The sequence below is a fragment of the Larus michahellis genome, chromosome 3 (assembly GCF_964199755.1).
Source record: "Larus michahellis chromosome 3, bLarMic1.1, whole genome shotgun sequence".
NCBI classification, from domain to species: Eukaryota; Metazoa; Chordata; class Aves; order Charadriiformes; family Laridae; genus Larus; species Larus michahellis.
Genome location: NC_133898.1, coordinates 45,489,403 through 45,508,400, shown reverse-complemented (window position 1 = coordinate 45,508,400; position 18,998 = coordinate 45,489,403). Strand labels below are relative to the sequence as shown.

The window sequence follows — 18,998 nt, the reverse complement described above, 5'->3', positions numbered from 1 at the left end:
AGCCTTTTTCCCCCATGAGAACACACGGAAGTTCTCATTCTAATGATTCACTTCACATGAAATATGACTTTTTGTGTTTCAGAATTTAATCAAGTGCATTGGCACAAAACAAACATTCAGTGCAAGCAATTTTCCTCAAGCTACAAATACATATATTATGTTTCCACCCTAACAATGAATTGCAGCTATTCTGTGATCCTAATGTGTATTAAGTAAACTATAAAGCATTATAAAATACTCAATTGTAACCAATTTTTAGGTCTATATATTGATAAAAATACTACAACTGAACATGTATAATAAGTATTATTAAAAATAAGACAAACAGAAGTGCTAAGAACTCCCATATACTCCATTCTAGTGCTGGCAAACTGAGTTTAGTGGCAACTGAAGATACAAGAAGGATGATTTATTTGGCCTGATTTCCTGAAAAAATTAAACATGTAACTGTGCACCCCCTCCCCTGGTCCAACATACCTCAATGGTTTTAAACAATTTACCAAATTTGGCTGAAGTTTTTTAAGGGGTCATACAGTTAGGTTTCTATAAAACACATGAACAAAATGGCTGGGTAAGGGTAAGACACCTGACAATTTTTTTTCAAATAAGAACTTGGGCGTACCACAAAAATTGCACTACAAGACATAAGAAAATTAATACTAGCGAGAAATCTTGCAACTGTCCCAATTGCAGGGAAAACATCAAATCAGAATTCATAATTAACCACAAGACTAGTTTGCTGGCAATCGGGCTTCATTAGTTCTGCTGCTATCAACTTACATTTCTCTATGTTGTTAGACAATATTTTTTTCCCTTAAGGCTTATCACTTAGAATAATAATTTACTTCAGTTCTTAAGTTTCTGACCGAAGGAATTAATATTCTGCTTTACGATGAAACATACCTTCCCCAGCTACAATCTTGGGTATTTTCCTCCCAGCCAGTATGTTTAAGCAAGTGGGAGTCAAAATAATTCTCCCTACAAAGCCTTTTTTTTTTTTTTAAAGCTTACAATATTTCTCTTGAAACCAAGTTTTGAAGTGTCTTTAAGGATGCTACCAGGCTCTTTAGAATTGATACATACCAATTTCTCATGATATGTATTATGTTTTAACTCCTCACACAAGCACAAGCATCAGTCGCCAGGAGATTTATATAGCAGTAGCTGCTCACAGTGATTATATCATTTAACAGACAGAAGCAGGCTTACCTTGAGCTTTTTCAATTCCCCTTCAATATCTATCTCTAAGGTAGGATATATCGCTTTGTACTGATTGGCTAACACTTTGAACCTGGAAGGCAAAAATGCTTCACTAAGGTTTTTGGTTTTTTGTTTCTTCCTCATGCCCCCACCAACCTTCGGTTTTGCTGGTTACATATCTGCAATTATTTGGTCATTAAACAATTTCAAACAATAAAATATTTTAATAATTATAAATAGATAAGTTAATAAAGTTATAAATAAAGTTATTTTCATATTTTAAAATAAATTTTAATTTAAAAAGTAACTGCAAGGAGATGTAATTGCTTACACAGGGTACTAACCCAGAAACCGAGAACTATGGTTACAACCGTGCATTAAAATACAGAAATTACCTCTCAGAAAATTCATCGAAGTCAGAAACAAGATCACACATTCTGAGTCCACTTCGAGCTGCTTTTGAAGAATATACTGGACCAATTCCCTTCTTGGTAGTTCCCAAACTTTCAAAAGATAACAACAGGAGTTATTACTGATATAAAACTAAGTTGTTTTTTCTTTAAAGCCAATCCATCCTTAGCATAAAAGGAAATGCTGTTAATTGCGAGCATTTAGAATCTTGTTTTAAGCATTTAAAACATGAGATACTTTAATATGCAGCTTAGTTTCAGAATATCACTGTCTATAGACATAAATGTGTTAACCTTCTGTTTTTCAAACCAGTAACTTTTTATACTTTAGTGAACTCTTACATATTTATTTGTAAACAATTCTGAACTTTTATACTTAGGGAACTGAATGCCAAGACAACAACCTTCAGTATTATGAACTGAAACTAACTAAACACCTCCCTAAAAAACTGTCCTGAAGACAGTCCTCCATAAAGCAACAGCACCAACGGTATGGCTTTCAAGTTTGTATGTAAGAAATATTTAATTCTGAACACCTCAGCTGGAGCCAGGAAAACAGAAAACACAGCTGAGCATCTAAGAGTGACAATGATACTCAAAAAGCTGTTAAGTTAGACAGGGTTCAGGAATAGATTTGTCCACTGCAGCCAATTCTGAAAACCTGAATTCTTTTTCTTACCCTTACCTACCCACTCTGCCTGAAAAGCATTTTCCAGCTAACGTCAGTGATATCCTAAGATACAACCTGCTTGTGCTGACTTTACTGTCAGAGAAGTACAGCTAGTTCAGAAAGTGCCTTCTGCCAGAGTCTTGCTAAATAGCTATTAAAATGGAGCCAAACTGCACTCATCGTAAGCAGATTGTCAAACATCTTCCCCATTGCTCTCAAAAGATTAAGTAACTTTTAAAGAAGTGAACAAGCGTGCAGCATTTTCAGAAGTGGGCTGTACACTGCTAAGCTTAGTTTTGCACCCAGTTTTAACTGTTTTTTGGGTTTTTTTTCTCCCCTGAGCAGACACACAAAGCCTTATCTTCTTCAATTATAAATTCTGCATACGTGGAGTGGCCCAGATTTCTTCAAACTGCCTTGAAGGTGCCATACCATAACTCAATTCAAGAGGAACTCCATTTGAAGTGGAAGGTACAGGTCATAGCTAAACTTTATGTTAAAGGGTATCAACTGATATGAGTGAACTGAAATACAGTTCATAATCAGTACATAATTCATTTTCGTTACATCATTAGTAGTTTGGAGTAGATTCAAAACAATAATTTTGGGAAAAAACAAATTCTTCCAATTAGACTCAATACCGAGTAATCTCTGGGAGTGATACGTTTGCCTCCAGGCTGAAAAGAAAGACATTCTAATCAACTTTGCATCACACAGTATTATTTAACAAGAGCAGGACATTGTGGCTTAAATAATTGACTCCAGCCCGATTCATACCCTCCACAGAGAATTTTTTTAAGGAGGTTGGTTTCTATTTCTTTTGTTTCGTTAAAACACGCCAATTCATAAAAGAGTTAAGCTGTCAGAACACTGTGTTTATAGAAATTAAAACAATTGTCTAAGCATAATATACTGTATTAGATTACCTTTTCTATAACCTTTCTGCAAGGGAAGCTACATGAACCTTACTTGTGACTGTTTCTGAACTACATTTGAACAGATAAAAGCATTCAGTTAAAATAAAAAATAAACTTACTATTTATCGTGATCAACTTTGAAGTGTTAGACACAAAAGAATTTTAATACCAAATATCCTATGCAGTCAAATCTGCAGTTAGACATGCTAGCAGGCTATTTCAATTCCCCACCCCCAACAAACAGGAGACAGTGTTTTGATAACGAGTTTATGATAGCCTGTTCTTAGCTAGCCTGTAGTAGTAAGTCCCCCATTACAGTCACTTAGAGAGCCCTAAAATTTAGGAGGAAATAGATAGCTTAGTATTTTCAATCCATCAGCAGTTTTAACAAGCTTGGAAACTAAGATTGTTGCAGAATTTCGGCTTTGAACGTAACTTTTTTTCTTTGGGTTTCTTTGAAACAAATGAAGTAATTGCAAAAAAGTGGTTATTTCTTCATCGGGCTTTCCCTTACAATCTTTTAACACTAACTAATGAAGTGGTTCCTTCTCACAGTAGCTGAGTGACTGACAGTGTTTTAATTGCAAATATTGTCATATAGCATTTTTAGCCTGCACTCCATAAACATACAAAAATAGCTGATAGACACACACTGGCTCATTAAAAAATATATGCATATTCTTCCATATACGTATATGTAGGTTCTTCCTGCTTACTTTTCAATTCCTAAAATAACAGGTAACAAGACAGCCAGTACAGCCCAGTGAAGTGTGAAAATTAAGAATAACTGACAAATTATTACTCAATAGCAATCTGTGTGAAGCAAGGTATGCCCAAATCAGATACACTCTTACAGGTTATTGTCATGGATGACATGTTTTACAGATCTCAGTAAGGAAGACTGAATTACTTTTCACCCACATAGGCAAACTTCACAAAAGACAGATTAAATTTACTGGTATCTCAGAAGCCTACAGAACTGCATTACTTTCCAGCTGTAGACATGTCACAGTTAATTCTTCCAGCTTTTTCTCCCTCCCCAACAACTAGCAAGCTGCTTGGAAACCATGAGTTAGAAACACAGCAGATAGTTTCTGAAAGTTTTAAAAGCTTCAGGAAGTTACTAGCAGCCTGTAGTAGACAATGTGAACATTTACATGCACTTCTGACTATGAAGCATCGTGAGATACCAAATTAGTCATATCAGACCTTTCGGTTATTTGGAGATGTCAAAGGGGTCCTTCAATCTTCATAAAAAGAAATATATCTTTACAAAAACAAATACCTCCAGTAAACAATTAAAACATTAGGAAGCAGGAACCCTTTTTTATAAAGCTAATTAGGAACTAGAAACTTTTTCATAAGGCAAAATACCAAGATACAGCCCTTTCATTAAGAACATAATCTTTTGCTAGCCACTTGAGGACAAAAGTGTAAGTAATGATCCCTGCATACTCCACGCTGAAGATTTACAAGGATAATTAACACTTTTTTTAAACTCGATGACAAACAATAACAGAAATCCAATGTATTAAGTCATATGTTTGCACTAAGTCATCCTATGTTTGACAAAATAAAACTACCTACTTTTTTCCTGCTTGTTCTTGCCTCTGTTGTTCTTGGATGCCATCAGCAGCTTGGTGGAAATCAAATACTAAGAAAATAAAAATAACTTGAGAAATTTGTGTGAAGCAAGTTACAAATTGTCAGTAACAATTTCTTCAAACTAACTCTAGCCCTGTTTATCAATGTGGAAAACAAAAATATACACACTGAAGACAGGCAAATAAAATGACAAGAGAGGGGTTTTTTCCCCTCCTTTTTTACAAGTTAAATTTTTTCACAGGGAAGAGTTCTGAAGTTTTTCACAGACTTTCTCTTTTTCTTTTTTTTTTGTTTAAGGGTTTATTTTGTAGAATACTTGCAGATGTGTATATACCTCCCATAGAATAACTAAGCCATTTCAGCTTTGTAGTGGCCCAAAAGAATGTAGAGACAACAAAAACATGCAGTTGAAAAAAAAAAACCTGGAAAACAGATTATGGTAAAAAATGTCATACTGCTGAAATTTAAGGTGGGAACTTTAAATAAACATTCTCATTTGTTCTAAATATCTCTTAAACCATTTTATTTTTATGTTTTAGACAACATACATTAAAATACATTTGGAAATACAACAGCTCCCACTGATGTCTGTTATGTAAACAGAAGTCATCTTCACAAGCCCTGGTTATTTTTTCAAAGCATTACATATTATTAATGACAAAGACTATGCAAAGTATTCCTTGTACCAGTTCTTTTTCTACCATAAAAGCAAAAAAAAAAAAAAAAAAAAATCTGACAAGACTCATGTCAAATACAGTTTGCAGGTTAACAGAAGCCAGTTTATTTTTCTTGAGTACTATCTCCTGAAAGTTAAACTACTAATCTACACATTACACAGGAAAACTGAAAACTTGCAAGAGAGAGACTCATTTAACAAGACTCTACTCGCCTAGAACAAGAGCTGGTTTTCCTTGTTTGCCTTACCGATTTACTTTTGTGTTTATTTCCACATATCCCTGTAATTTAAAGGATTAGATTATCCCCAGCAGCTTGAACCTATTTTTGGTTGATCTTTTGTTACAGACTAATCATTCACAGATCACCAATATCCATTTTAGAGAAGGTATATTTGTCATGGCAACAGACCTCCAGACTGTCACCAGAACTTTCTAAACAGAAGCATTGTGAAAGTTCACTTACGTTAAAAGGTTGAATGCTTACGAATGACAGTCAATAACTGGTCCGTTTTAGCTATGAAAACCTCACAGTATTACCATTGCAATATAATCATCGCAGAAGAGTTTTTCTAATAATCTGGTCACTTCCAAGTAATTCACCTACAGCAATTCTAATATCAGAAACAATTTTAGTAACTTCGGAACAGTTACTCAACTATTTCAAACTCAGTAGTTACTCCAAAGTAAAAACATACTTATTCTGAAACAACATGTTCACTCACTAAGCTATTCCAGATCAGTTAAAAAAACCAAAACAACCAAACCAAAAGCAAAACCTTTTTTCTGGTGTAATAAGCTTTTATCTGATAAAGACCTAAAAAGTTTGCATCATCCGAAGATGATTACCAGAGCAGCAATAAATCCATTTCCTAATACATGCAGTTACGTAACTATTATGTTACAATATCTAAAGATCTACTTTAAAGGATGAATTTATGTAATAAAGATGTCCTAGGAGTGATACCGGAAAAGCCTCTGAAGTTCTGTGTTGGTGGTTTCGACTCTAAACACTATTTTACTCCAGGCTCTGAACTGCAGAGTTGTCTGAAACAGACTGGAATCAATGCCTGACTGATGAGCTCCCTGCGAGGAGGGCAGCCGTTCTCTCCATCCCTATAGCGTCCTTCCCATAAAGTCTCATTTCTGAAATGCACGGCAATTTATTTGGTAGGGAGCCCACGAGTTTTTGAGTCACACCCAGACACGTGGTTTCCCAGCAGAAAAGTTGTTACAAGCAACATTGCTTTTACACCAAAGGGGGAAATGAATCATTCGATTAACTTGTGAACTGCTTTTTGACTGCTTTGCACCTCTAATCTTTGGCTTGGAAAGTGAACCTGCTTTCCTGACTAGGTTATGCTTATGGACTAGGATTAAAGAGTCACTAGAATATAATCCTGGAAGGGTCCTGAGTGGTGAATGATTTTTTTCCTAGGATCATCAATAAACCAAAGCTGCATGTGGAGACTTAATCCAAAGAAACGTACATACCTATATAAAGAGATGGCTAAAAATTGTCACGCTTTTACTGCCGTGGAAAGGTCAGAGAAAACAAAGATTAGCAAAAAAAAAAAAAAAAAATAAAAAACATCAAAAAAACAAACCACAAACAGGAACTTACCAATATGAGCCCTGTCAGAAATTATTAGTCTTTTTTCCCATCCTTCTAGCCCTTAAAAGACAAAATGAAATAGTTCAAATTATGTTTTGTATAGAATTTTTGTCTTCTGATGTATAAAGGATCAATACTTTTCATGTTTAGTCTTCAGTCAATCTATTTAAAGAGTGAGCAATCACATTCCAGAGCAATAAACTAGACTTCAATAATTAAAACTCGGCACCAGCCTATAAAACTGAGAAAGTCAGGCTTATTCTGAGGAAGAATTCTAGCTATTCTATTAGTTCTTCAATTTCAACAATCAGTCAGTAGCTTTTTGTTTTTTAATAATCTAGACCATTGATTTACCTCACTTATAGCAGACTGCTGCCAAGCGTGGCCATAGACATAACAGGAAGTATCCAAAAACTGAGTTCTGAATGGAGAAGTGATTACCACAGCATTTGTTTACATTAACAGGTACCATTAAATTGTCCACTAATATTGTAAGAGGTAAAACGACTATGAACAGGTAACACACTTTAACAAGTTGTTTCGCTTCTTAAATTCATTGCTTTAAGCAAAGGAAAATGTCTGCAGATGATTCATATATAGAACATGTTCTCTTCTGAAACTGTACAGAGACTCCTTTTGTCTGTCTTCCTATGCGGGCCTGGGACTTCTGGCAAGACTCCTGTCAGAAACTAGCAGCTAAACAGAGTTCTGGAAAAACACCTTGTACGTAACCTCTACAGAGGCATCCTCCATCTAAATCTTTTGAGGATGGCCCCACAAACTATTTTACGAGTAGTATCTTAAAATTTTCTCACCTTTTCCTTTCTTCAAGTTTTTTTCAGCTTCTTCAAAGAGTCCTGGCAAATGAATTACAACACCATTTCCTGAAGAAAATCATTACACAAAATTTAATTAATTACGTTGACTATAGAAAAAAAAAAAATTCCAAACAATTCAAAGACACTTCATGTTTTGTATGCAGGGTATTTTATTTAAATTTTTAAACTTCCAAAACATTGCAATTTTTATTCTTAGGAATTTGTCTGTAGAAGACTGATTTATACGTATACATTTCTTACTACATGCATTGAACTTTTTTAATAAACTCAACAAACTTTCAGTTTAGATCAGGACAAAGAGTAACAGCATCGTGGGACAGTCCGGAATGCAACTTCCTCTTCCTCATATCTAAAATTAACTTCCCTCTTTGTACTTCATTTTAATAACCCTATTGTTTTTTTAAAAGCTTAGCACATTTCTATCATCATTACAAACACTAGCATCCCCTTCAGTCACTCTTCTGCTGTACATAGACACAGAATATTCCATATATAGAGCTGGGGTTGTTCACAGACTAGCAAAAATAATAGAGGAAAAAGCTCCATCGAAAGCAAGCTCGCTTTCCTACAACTGTCACATTGATCAGAAAAAGACTACTAGCTCATACAATTAGCCAGCATCATGGAGTGCCCAAGAAAGAGCATTTCCATACAGCAAAACTGAACATCTTAAGGTCATACCAGACTCAGTAGATCACTAGATCCAAAGCTATCAGTATGATAACATCTAGCTAAAGAATGAAGGGACCTGCCATTTCAGACTATTTGCATATTGCCTAATTTCACATAGATAAAAGCATTCTAAACACCAAAATATTTAAGACTTCTTCACTATAACTTTCATGGCACACTCCTATCAATAGTAATAATCTATTATAATGCTCCAATCATTTTGGCCTTGCTTTTTTTTTTTTTTTTTTTTTTTAACCTATAAGCCCTTTCAGTGGAATCCTAAGCCAGATAAATTAATTTTTTTCCAAAAGAGATCTTAAACACAAGGCAAACCGTCCTGGTTTCAGCTGGGATAGAGTTAATTTTCTTCCTAGTAGCTGCTGTGTTTTGGATTTAGTATCAGAATAATGTTGATAATGCCTATTGTTTTAGCTGTTGCTAAGTAATGCTTATATTAAGTCCAGGACTTTTTCAGCTTCTCATAGAAGCTGATAGGAAGCATAGCATAGGCAGGACAAGCTGGACAAAGGAATATTCCATAGCATAGATATCATGCTCAGTATATAAATGGGGCTTGGACAGGGGGCAGGGATCTGCAATTGCTGCTCAGGACGAGCTGGGCAATCAATCATCGATCGGGTGGTGAACAACTGTATTGCATTACTCTCTTTGTATATTATTTTACCATTATTATTTTCTCTTCCATTACTGTTCTATTAAACTATCTTTATCTCAACCCACAAGGTTTGGGGTTTTTTTCCCTTTTCTCCCTCATCTCCCTATCCTACTGGCGGCGAGGGGAAGTGAGTAAACGGCTACATGGTCCTAGTTGCTGGCTGGGGTTAAAATAAAACCACAATGCTAGAACAAACTTTAGATTTGAGACAAGACCAAGAAATAGCAGATACAGACAAGAGGATTTGTAAAAAGCTCTCTCCTGCCTATTGTACTTCTAAAGGATGGGGTCCTTCCTACTCAACCCTGAGTCTACACCAAACAAAACAAGGCAAATGAACATCCTTTTTTTTTTTTTTTTTTTTTTTTTTTTACTGTTTTCAATCAATAAGTTTCTAAAGTAACACATCAGAGGAGAATAAAAACAATATCATCTGCCACAGTCTTCAGAACTGGAGCAGTTAACATCACAACCTTGCCTTCATCAGAGGGAATCTATTTCCATGCCCATTGGCTCAATTTCTGTAGAAGTATTAGGCAGGGCAAGTTGATCCAAAACTATCCCACTATCAAGTCACAATATAAAGAGGCAATTAACCACCAATTCCCATCAAGTAAAGAGTTAATGCTGACTGCAAGTACACAGTCGCTACAAGCTGGACTCAAGAATTCAGCAAGTACTGTTTATGAATCAAGTAACTAGCAACAGAGGCTCTCTAGTTGCTATGCTGTTTAGCAAACTCTCAATACCCACTTACTCTTGGCACATGTACCAAGCTGAGAGGCAAGACTACAGGCTCAAAGCAATGAGATATGCAGGAAGAAGTGATAGGAAGAGCATGGCAATACAGTTCTGACTGTGAGAAGTACGCTGTGTAAGGGAGAGGAGTTCCGATTATCAAAAAAGCAGGATGGGAGTGTTGATCTGTTAACACTTTAGTGACCCAGAGACTCACCTGACTTGTGAAACAGCACACAAGCAGATGCACAGTTGTAACACTGTGTAGACATGTTTTATATTTACCTCCATTTTTAGAAGGAAATTTTAAGGGCTACACAGCACTATTAAGTAGGTTGGTCACGCAAGCAATCCGAAGGAAAAAAAACACGTAGGATTGCAAACAGGATTCCAAGAGAGGTAGGGGGTATGTAAGCTTGTAGGGACAGCAGACAGGCCAATCTAAATCCCCTTTCAGGAAGCAAACAAATCGTAGATCCTGACATTACATAGTACTGCAACTGCCCTAAACCTCCTAACATACTCTCCCTGAGGGGACATTTTGCTAAGAACTATATAGTATAGCACAGAAGTCTTTTTGGAGTCAACATTCATTTCACAATCCAATGGAAAAGGCAGGAAAGATCTATGTTTCAACAGGTACTGGTAGTTACTTAGCAGGGCTGAAGATTAAAACACAGGGGAGGAATTCTGAGAATAAAAGAAATAATTGGTAGAGAAAATAAAAGGGAGAATGAAGACAAGGTAAGCAGCTAGCTGTTTGCATTGATAGGGCAGATAAGAACAAAGCTGAACTATCCGAGACAGTAAAGGAAACCTCTGTAATCTAAACTTCACAAATGAGTTAAGACAGTATCAACAAGATAGTAGAGCAATTCAGGCCTACGGGAATCTGAGGAAGAAAAATCCTGATCCTGTATGTCCTGATACCTTTTCTTATTTTAGTATGTCAGAATTCCGTAACTACAGTATTGTCTATTTTTTAGAGATGTCCCACTTACCAATGAATGCAGTGACTTTTGGATTGATGATCCCACTTGGCAGAAGATGAAAGTCATACTCCACAGAATCCACAACAACTGTATGCCCTGCATTATTGCCTCCCTGGGGGAGAAGAAAAATAATAATTTAAAAAAGTGTTAATAGTTTTTGAAACTAAAGACAAATCAACACACAGTATAGCGATGGAATAAACTGATTTCAGCTCCAAGTCTGCAGCTTTCATTTCTGTTACTGACGAAGGATCTTTCAGAGATCTCCCAGGAAATCAGCTGAACTTGTTTTGTCAAACTTTACAATTTCAACATCAGTATCGCCTGTCATATAGACTTTGGACAGTATTTTAGTTCATCAAAGGTACAAGAGCTTGGAATAAGATTAAAATGTTTCTAAAAATTATTGGAGAAAAGCATAAGTATTCTAGAACATGCAAACATTTCTAAAAGCCATCATCAGTTTTACTAGGTTCCTATTACAGTTATGGAGAGTGTTAGCAGAGAAAAAAAAACATCATCAGTTAAACTGAGCACATAAAACCATGTAGTTCTTGGGAAAGATAAGTCTCTTTTGAATGTTTTCCTATGAGTACTAACCTGCAGAGTTAACTTATTCATTCTATACATCCCCAGCGATAAGAGAGGTCTGTAATAGTACAAGTCATTTGTATCTGAAACACGCTGTGAAGGAGTGAACCTAGAGGCAACTAAGACGATTGTGGTTTCGTAAGTTACAGGAAGCCATTTACATCAAACTAACACTTAACATTTCTAGCTTTTTTCATTACCACAAAGAGATTATTAAAAGATTTGTTAAACTAAAATATGTCTAAAATACAAAAAGAAGCCCGTGACCAAGTCTTAAACAGGGTCAAGACAGGCTTATGAAACTAAAAAGATTACAAAATAGTTACCAAATATCCCCAGTTCTTGTTTGATGTACTTTTGAAAATAAGCTTACACTCTCTTGTGACTGAGTCCTTTGTGCAAGTCAAGGGTACATACAAAATGGTTCCGTTTGTCATAACTACAGGAACATCCTTTAGAGGCACCTTGCACCAGAAATAAACAAACTGCTTCATGAAAGGAAAGCCTTAAAGGAAGGACTTTTAATCTAAGCCTTCTTTCAGCACAAAGAAGCTGAAGGCATTATAGGAAAAGAAGAAAAAAGAAACTATATGAAATATTAAGTTGTGGAATTATAAATCTGAAATATTTCAGACTAATGTATCACAGAAGGTCTTTTCTAAGTAATGGACTCAACACCGACTTGCTACTTACACAACATTTACAAAGCATGAATGCAATACATAAAGCCATATATCTGATATGTGTATCAACACACGTGCCTCAGGTAAAAGCCTAATCTCAGTGAAGTTAGCAATGAAAATTCTCAGAATTTCGGCATTATTTATTTGAGGACTTACAGTCGTTCCACCTCCTTTGGAAACAGAGAGATTTACAAACCTTCACCCAAAAAAGGAAATGCCTGAATTTAGGAAAAGTTGAAATGATTTATTAATATAACATAGTTTTTCCATGTAGTGAACAGTACCTTGAAGAATTTGTAGAGATTTCCGGATGCAGATGGTTTTCACTACAAATGATCTGACTTTATCATAGAAGAACAATTTTTCAATTCACAACATGTGAAACATATTGAATGCATAAATAAAGCAAGCCTTTCAAGTTTATCCTTTTAAGAAAATAATAAATGTTCAGTAATAACCTTCCTCTTCCTCCTATCCTTTCTACTCAACAGTAGCTGTTAAGAAAGATTATTTAGTGGTCTACCACTTCTACAGTTGCATCTTTGATTTAAAAGGATGTTAACTAGCTACATAAAAACTATTTTTGAAATGAAGTGCTGACACTCTTGAGCTACTGCACATTACTCCAAAACTAGGTAATACTCTAAGAACTATTAAGTTACATACATAAATAAAATATACAAGCCTTTTTTTAGAAAGAAGAGATGTTGGTTTTCTACACAGTGTTTGAGAACCTAAGCAAAACCTTTCTTGGGGACAAAAGAACAGCTATGTACTAAAGTAGCACTTACAATCAAGTACATCTGCTGAAAGTGGTAGTTTTCTTCTTCCTCATCAGATTCCTTCAAATTATTCCTCTCTATTAGATCCACTGGTTAATATCAGTCTAGACAAATTTAACATGAGCACTGAAGTGATTTAAATGAAAATCCAATAAACAGGTCCAAGTACAACACTGAGGTAGTAGTGATTTACAAATGGGAAGACAAGTCCAAAGTCTCCCACTGCAGCATAAATAAACTGGACTAACCCATAAAGAACACTAAAATTAGCGAATGACTGTTCATTTGAAATCCCCTACTATCTGGATGATTTTATTTCATGTTTTGCTTCTCAATTTATTAAAAAAAAAAAAAAAAAGTTGTACTAGCATCATGAATGTCAAATAAAGGGGAAGAAAATTTTGTGATTTTAGAAGTTAGATCACGATTAACAATAAATTCTTACTCTCTCAGAGTTTGTCAAGTTTCTAGTGCCATTCAGACGTGGTAACTTAAAATTCAGTGGTCACGTCTGCTTGAGTAAAGTGTACAGCATGCGGACCCAGGCTCTGTTCATCATAGAACACAGCTGCTGGTTTTTGGTGGTGTGCTGGTTCAATGCTCATTGAAAAATACCCCACGGCTCAGAAAAATGGCATGTTACCTTTTAAACCCTGAACTACACACACAGCACAGCCCATACCTCATCTAGAGGCAAGCTAGTTACATATATTTCTGCGTGTTTACTGTGACCAGTTATACTTTTAAGGCATTTTGCTAGAGACTCAAGCAGAAAACTTGACATTATGTGTGATGAATCGCCATCTGAACACACTTAGGCCACACCGTCTGAAATTACTGAAAAATAAACTGGTTCTGTTTTACCTCAAACCCGGGCAGATACTAACACCTCAAGGTTTCCGAATGCTTATTTTCGGATTAGACTCAAATCTGAATCTTGGAATTTAGTTGTTTATAATATTATGATGCCTACAACGCAAAAAGATTCAATCCCAAAAGTGCCACTGATAGCAGTTTTCTGGTAGAACATTAAGTCAGTCCCCATCCTGCTTTGGATGTCATTCTGTCAAAATGCATCGTTTTGAAAAATATTTTTAATTTCAAACCATATTTTAGGAAAGCATTAAAACAACAGTATTTCATTAACTCAGTTTTCAAAATTCTGCTGTTGATTTACAGGTAAGCTACCCTAACTGTAGAAGTTCAAGTGTATAGTTACACAGTTAGGAATTGTAGTATATTAAGAGAATGGTTCACACTGTACACTTACAGTGAACTAGCAGTAAAGTGTACACATGTTGTGTGCTCAGATATTGCACAACATGGGTTTGGTAAACAATTCTTATTACAAAAACCTGAACTCGGAGTTCTAGTGGTGGTGAGGCAGAGAGGTGGGTTGTTGTTAGGTTATGGGGCTTGGCTTTGGTTTGGGTTTTTTTTTTTTTTTCTTCCTTCAGAAATTGATGGTAATGCCAACATCTTTGTAATGTAGGCAAGTATTGACTCTGGGCATAATTCAAGGTATAAGCTGAAGTCGTCACTCCTGGCTTCAGTGCTTTCCATTTGGACTTCTCGCTGCTCCTCCTCCCTCATCATATTAAACCAAATGGGACCAGTTATGTTATTCAAGCTAACGCTCCTTTGATTCAAATGTTTAAACATTATTAATGGAGAACTAACCGTGGAATTTATTTTCACAATTAGATAAACAAAGTTCATGCCCAAATGATCTTCAATACTTTCTCTAAAGCTTTGGCCAGAGGGAAATTAAGATATACAAGTCATTTCTTGAGGCTCACAATACTCCCTACTTAACTAAATGCAGTAATTAGTCTACCATATCTTGGTAACCTTCTGGGTACCCAAACTACAGGGGTTATCTCCAAGCCATGTGACGACTGAAATGCCTACCTTGGGCCAACACAGACAGAGAGGCCAAGTGCGTGACAAGACCAAAAGACGCCCTTGCTCAGTCTGGAATACACTATGTGGATGTAGTAGTGGCTCCTTTTCCCTTTCTCCATGCACAGTGGCAAGATTTCCTTCAGCTGAGCCAAGAAGCATGTCATAGCCAACACACTCATTAGGACAAGGCAACTCTGGATTCAGCTACAAACAGATGGACTGCACAAAAGGATCGAGGGGGACTGGGGGGGAAGATGACTCTTTATACATGAGAGGTACAGGGCAGCAGCAGTAGCACACTGAACAACACAATTCTTCACCGGGATGCTTTCTTCCAATTCTGCAGAATGGAAGCAGAGAAAGCCCCTCCAGAAGTTGGAATGCAGGCTGTGAAGGAGGTCAGGCAGCCAAGGCAGAGCTGGCTTTGACAGAGTAAGAGAAATAATACTGTGTGGATTAAAAAAAATAAATAGAAAAATAAAGAAGAAAGGTAATCAGTAAAAAGAAATAGCATGACATAGTCAGGAACACCTAACAGACTCAAGACTTTACTTGCTTGGTATTGCAATGCAATATTTCGTTCCAAAATTATGCAAAAGAGGTTTTCTGAAAGACAGCGAAGACACAAACACCTAATGCAAAAGACAAGCAAGAAAACCCTTTTAAGAAAAAAAAGAAAGACCTTTTTAGCGATTTTTAGGTAAGTTGAACTTGCAGAAGACCAAAAAACCCAGTTCAGAATAGGCAGTATAGGTGGGACCACAAGAGATCTTTCAAAGTCCAAGTATGCACTGAACACAAACCCACTGAACCTTCTTCATAAAGTTTTGTGTTCTCTCCCTCTGCTTCCATGGTTTCTGTGCTCTGTTGCGAGAGTGGTCTAACCCCACTCATCTAACATATTATTAAGAAAGAGGAAAAAAAAAAGCCAAAACAAACCAATCACACACACAAAAAACCCCACTTGTTTCTTTAAATGCTTCCCAAAAACACTTTGTGATTTTTTTTTTTCTTTTTTTCTCTCCTGCATCTCACAGGATGTTACAATATCAGATACAGTATTGTAAACCCTCAGATAATCTACCAGAAGCAAAACTTTGAACCCAAATAAGACTGTCTCTCTTAAAATTAAGAACCTTCTTCCTCTCTCCTCCCCAAGCCTCATGTCTCTGTCAGTTTAAACAGCTATTAATGAATATATCATAATTCTAAAAATAATTAAAAATTCATAAAACTCTAAACATTAATCACTGAAAATTAATTCTGATTTTTATGCTACCAACAACTGTGTATATTTATTTTCTTAAACATACAATTACCACAGAGAAGATAAATTGGTTTTTTTGCATACATAAGTATAACCCTGCACACATCCTTCAGGTTTGGATCTATAGAGCAGAATCTTTATACACTGTGAGCTTCTCATTTCAATAGACACAACGTAGAACACCCCAGCATTTTTTATTTTAAGTCACTTCATTCTGGAAGTCATGCCAAAAGGTATCTGCTAGTTAATTGAAAATTTTCTAAGTACAGCATTGCCCCTGAAACATACCAAGGACACAAAGTCAGACAACAAACACAACAGAAAAACAGATGTTTATTGCCCAAAAGACTGTGCATTCAAATACTGTGAACTGGAAGTGTACTGTTGGAAATTATTAGAAAAAAAAAAATCAGTTCTTGTTAATATTACACCAGAGACTAAGCACTTCATAAACTGAACATGCATAATGCTTAACTTTGCTTATTTAACACTGAAATATCTCTCTAGATTAGGTTATTACTAGGCTATTTAGGTAAGAATATAAACAACCTTTTCCCTTAAGTTCTAATAAAGCTCACTAGCTCACTTAGAGGAGAGAGAGTGCTATTTAAAAAAAAAAAACAACAAAAAACAACAAACAAACAAAACCCCACACCACCACCACACAAAAAAAGGCCTAACCATGTCTCTTTAGGTTTTCTTTACATTAGAAAACAGCCTCTGGACTTAGGCTCATTTCATCACAGAAAACTGAGTATATAGGAAAAATAGGCTCATAGCGTGCTAAAGAACAGAACATAAAACAGATTCTCCATCTAGCAACACAAAACAAAAAGGAATAAGAACCAGTAACACCACACACTACTCCTATCAAGAGGCTAACACAGGCTTACCACTCCTGAAGTCCCAAGCATACTTTGCTTAGATACAGCACCATTTATCTGTGCATCTCTGTCAAGGCACACAGCATTGCAGTTTTAGCATACTCTGAGGTTTCCAAAATTGGATTTTCAGAAGCCAGCAATCTTCTTAGCAGTGTATTTTGAGGTAAATTAAATAAGGTTAAAAGCATTCCGCCTGTTTGTCCTTTCTCCTTTCCTTGCACTGTTTGTTCTCCTCGTATCTTTCATTTGGAACAGTTCTCTCTCCTCTCCCTAAGGATGCTTTGGTGATCAAGGGATCAGCCCCTTAAGCATCCCACAGCTTTACCAAATTATTCTGTTAAATTGTGTCTCCAATTGAATTTCCCCTACTTTTCAACTGTAAGGAGCACACACTTTGCAATACAGAGTAATACAAATACGATGTTGTCCTTCCTTAACTTTTGACTCTCCCTTGAAGTCAACTGTTGTTGCTCAAGACTTTGAAACAAGACACCAAAGTTAGGGTGGTTGGTTTCATGGCTGGACCCCGACTCCAGTTTTCAGATTACCCATTGCTGCCTACGCTGCTGCCAGCAACGCTAAAGGAGTGATTACCACCAGGTGACATTCAACATTTGTGCTGATAACGGGGGAAAACACGAGCTTGCTCAAAGTGCAGGGAGAACCAAACACCTACTTTTTTCCCCAACAATATCAGTTCAAACAATTCATGGAATTACGAAGTTGGGCATCTTAATCGTAGCCTTGATACAAAAAGAAACAAACCAAACTGAAACAAAAAAACCAAACCATCTCAACTGTGAAAGTTTCCTAGTACCCTTTAAATAAAGAGTTGTTGGTTTGTTTTTGAGGGGTATGTTTGGTTATTGTTTTGTTGGGTTTTTTTTAAAACTTCTGCACATATCCAGCTCAAAAGGGTGCCAGCTGGATTGGAATGAAAAAAAAATATTTCCATTTATTTGGAGATGCAGTGTGAAAGTCATCATGAACAACAAGTGTGAACCTATGCATTTCAGTATATGGATTTAGTTTAGGGACTTTTTAGTTCGATGCTCTGATGGATGAACAACTTAAAATCCTATTAAGACCCAGTAGCCTTTTTTCTCCTTTCATGATCCTGACACTATTAAATTATACTATTATTTTAGAGTATTTTAAGTCATTAAGTGCTAGAGTGAAAGTAAGGTCAGGCAAAATCTGTAATATTTTAAGCAAAGCCTGTTGTTTTAAGATAACTAAATGCATAAGCTTTTTAAAAAGGCATTATTCCAATTTCACTGGTGTGGTATCTTTAAATCACTTCCTTGAAAAAGTACATGATCCCTCACCACTAGCTGGTAATCCTGAAATATCCAAGCTATTCAACATGTAGAACAGCTAAGTATACAGGACTCTGACAGAAAGGTGCACAGTAATAGACAAATTATCACACAAGTACTGTTAGTACAACAGCCATCCTGGTAACAAAACCCCTTATTTACCTGCTTTCTAGAAGCCTCATTCCAAAAAACATTCCCTATGAAATACCACTTTTGAAATATTCCTTTTACAGTGGTACGCTGCTCAGAAATATTACTACTTTTTTTAAAGCAAACAAAAAAAAAAATAAGAGCTTTTTCTTCAGCTTGCTCAAGAAGATCAAGCAGCCTAAAAATCCTTCTCAGTGTTAAGAACCACACCCAAGAATCTGCATCCATATATTCAATTTAGATAAGTTAGTCAGTACTACACACAAAACAAGATGTTATTCTAAAACATACCTACCCCGGCAAACGTGAACACAATCAGTTACACGTGCACAGAGGGGGAATAAGATAGCAAAGGCTGCTACAAGTATTGCACATCTGGGGGCCATTTGATAAACATTCTTAGGAAACA

The 18,998-nt window shown here is 36.0% G+C and overlaps 1 protein-coding gene across 5 annotated transcripts in view; it reads right to left on the bottom strand.

Moving 5' to 3' along the window:
• ADSS2 (adenylosuccinate synthase 2) overlaps window positions 1-18,998 on the bottom strand; it is a 37,859-nt gene that overhangs the window by 9,786 nt on the left and 9,075 nt on the right. The window contains exons 1-7 of one of the 5 annotated variants that reach the window (XM_074579961.1): window positions 13,074-13,096; window positions 11,018-11,120; window positions 7,907-7,975; window positions 7,101-7,151; window positions 4,785-4,851; window positions 1,596-1,703; window positions 1,210-1,291 (exon numbers count right to left, since the gene is read on the bottom strand). In XM_074579961.1, the coding sequence (XP_074436062.1) occupies window positions 1,210-1,291; window positions 1,596-1,703; window positions 4,785-4,851; window positions 7,101-7,151; window positions 7,907-7,975; window positions 11,018-11,120; window positions 13,074-13,085 (492 nt within the window). In that variant the 5' untranslated portion in view covers window positions 13,086-13,096. Of the gene's footprint in view, window positions 1-1,209; window positions 1,292-1,595; window positions 1,704-4,784; window positions 4,852-5,942; window positions 6,200-6,443; window positions 6,630-7,100; window positions 7,152-7,906; window positions 7,976-11,017; window positions 11,121-13,073; window positions 13,097-18,998 lie in introns of those variants that run through there. The other 4 variants (XM_074579960.1, XM_074579964.1, XM_074579962.1 and 1 more) reach the window with 4 other exon arrangements.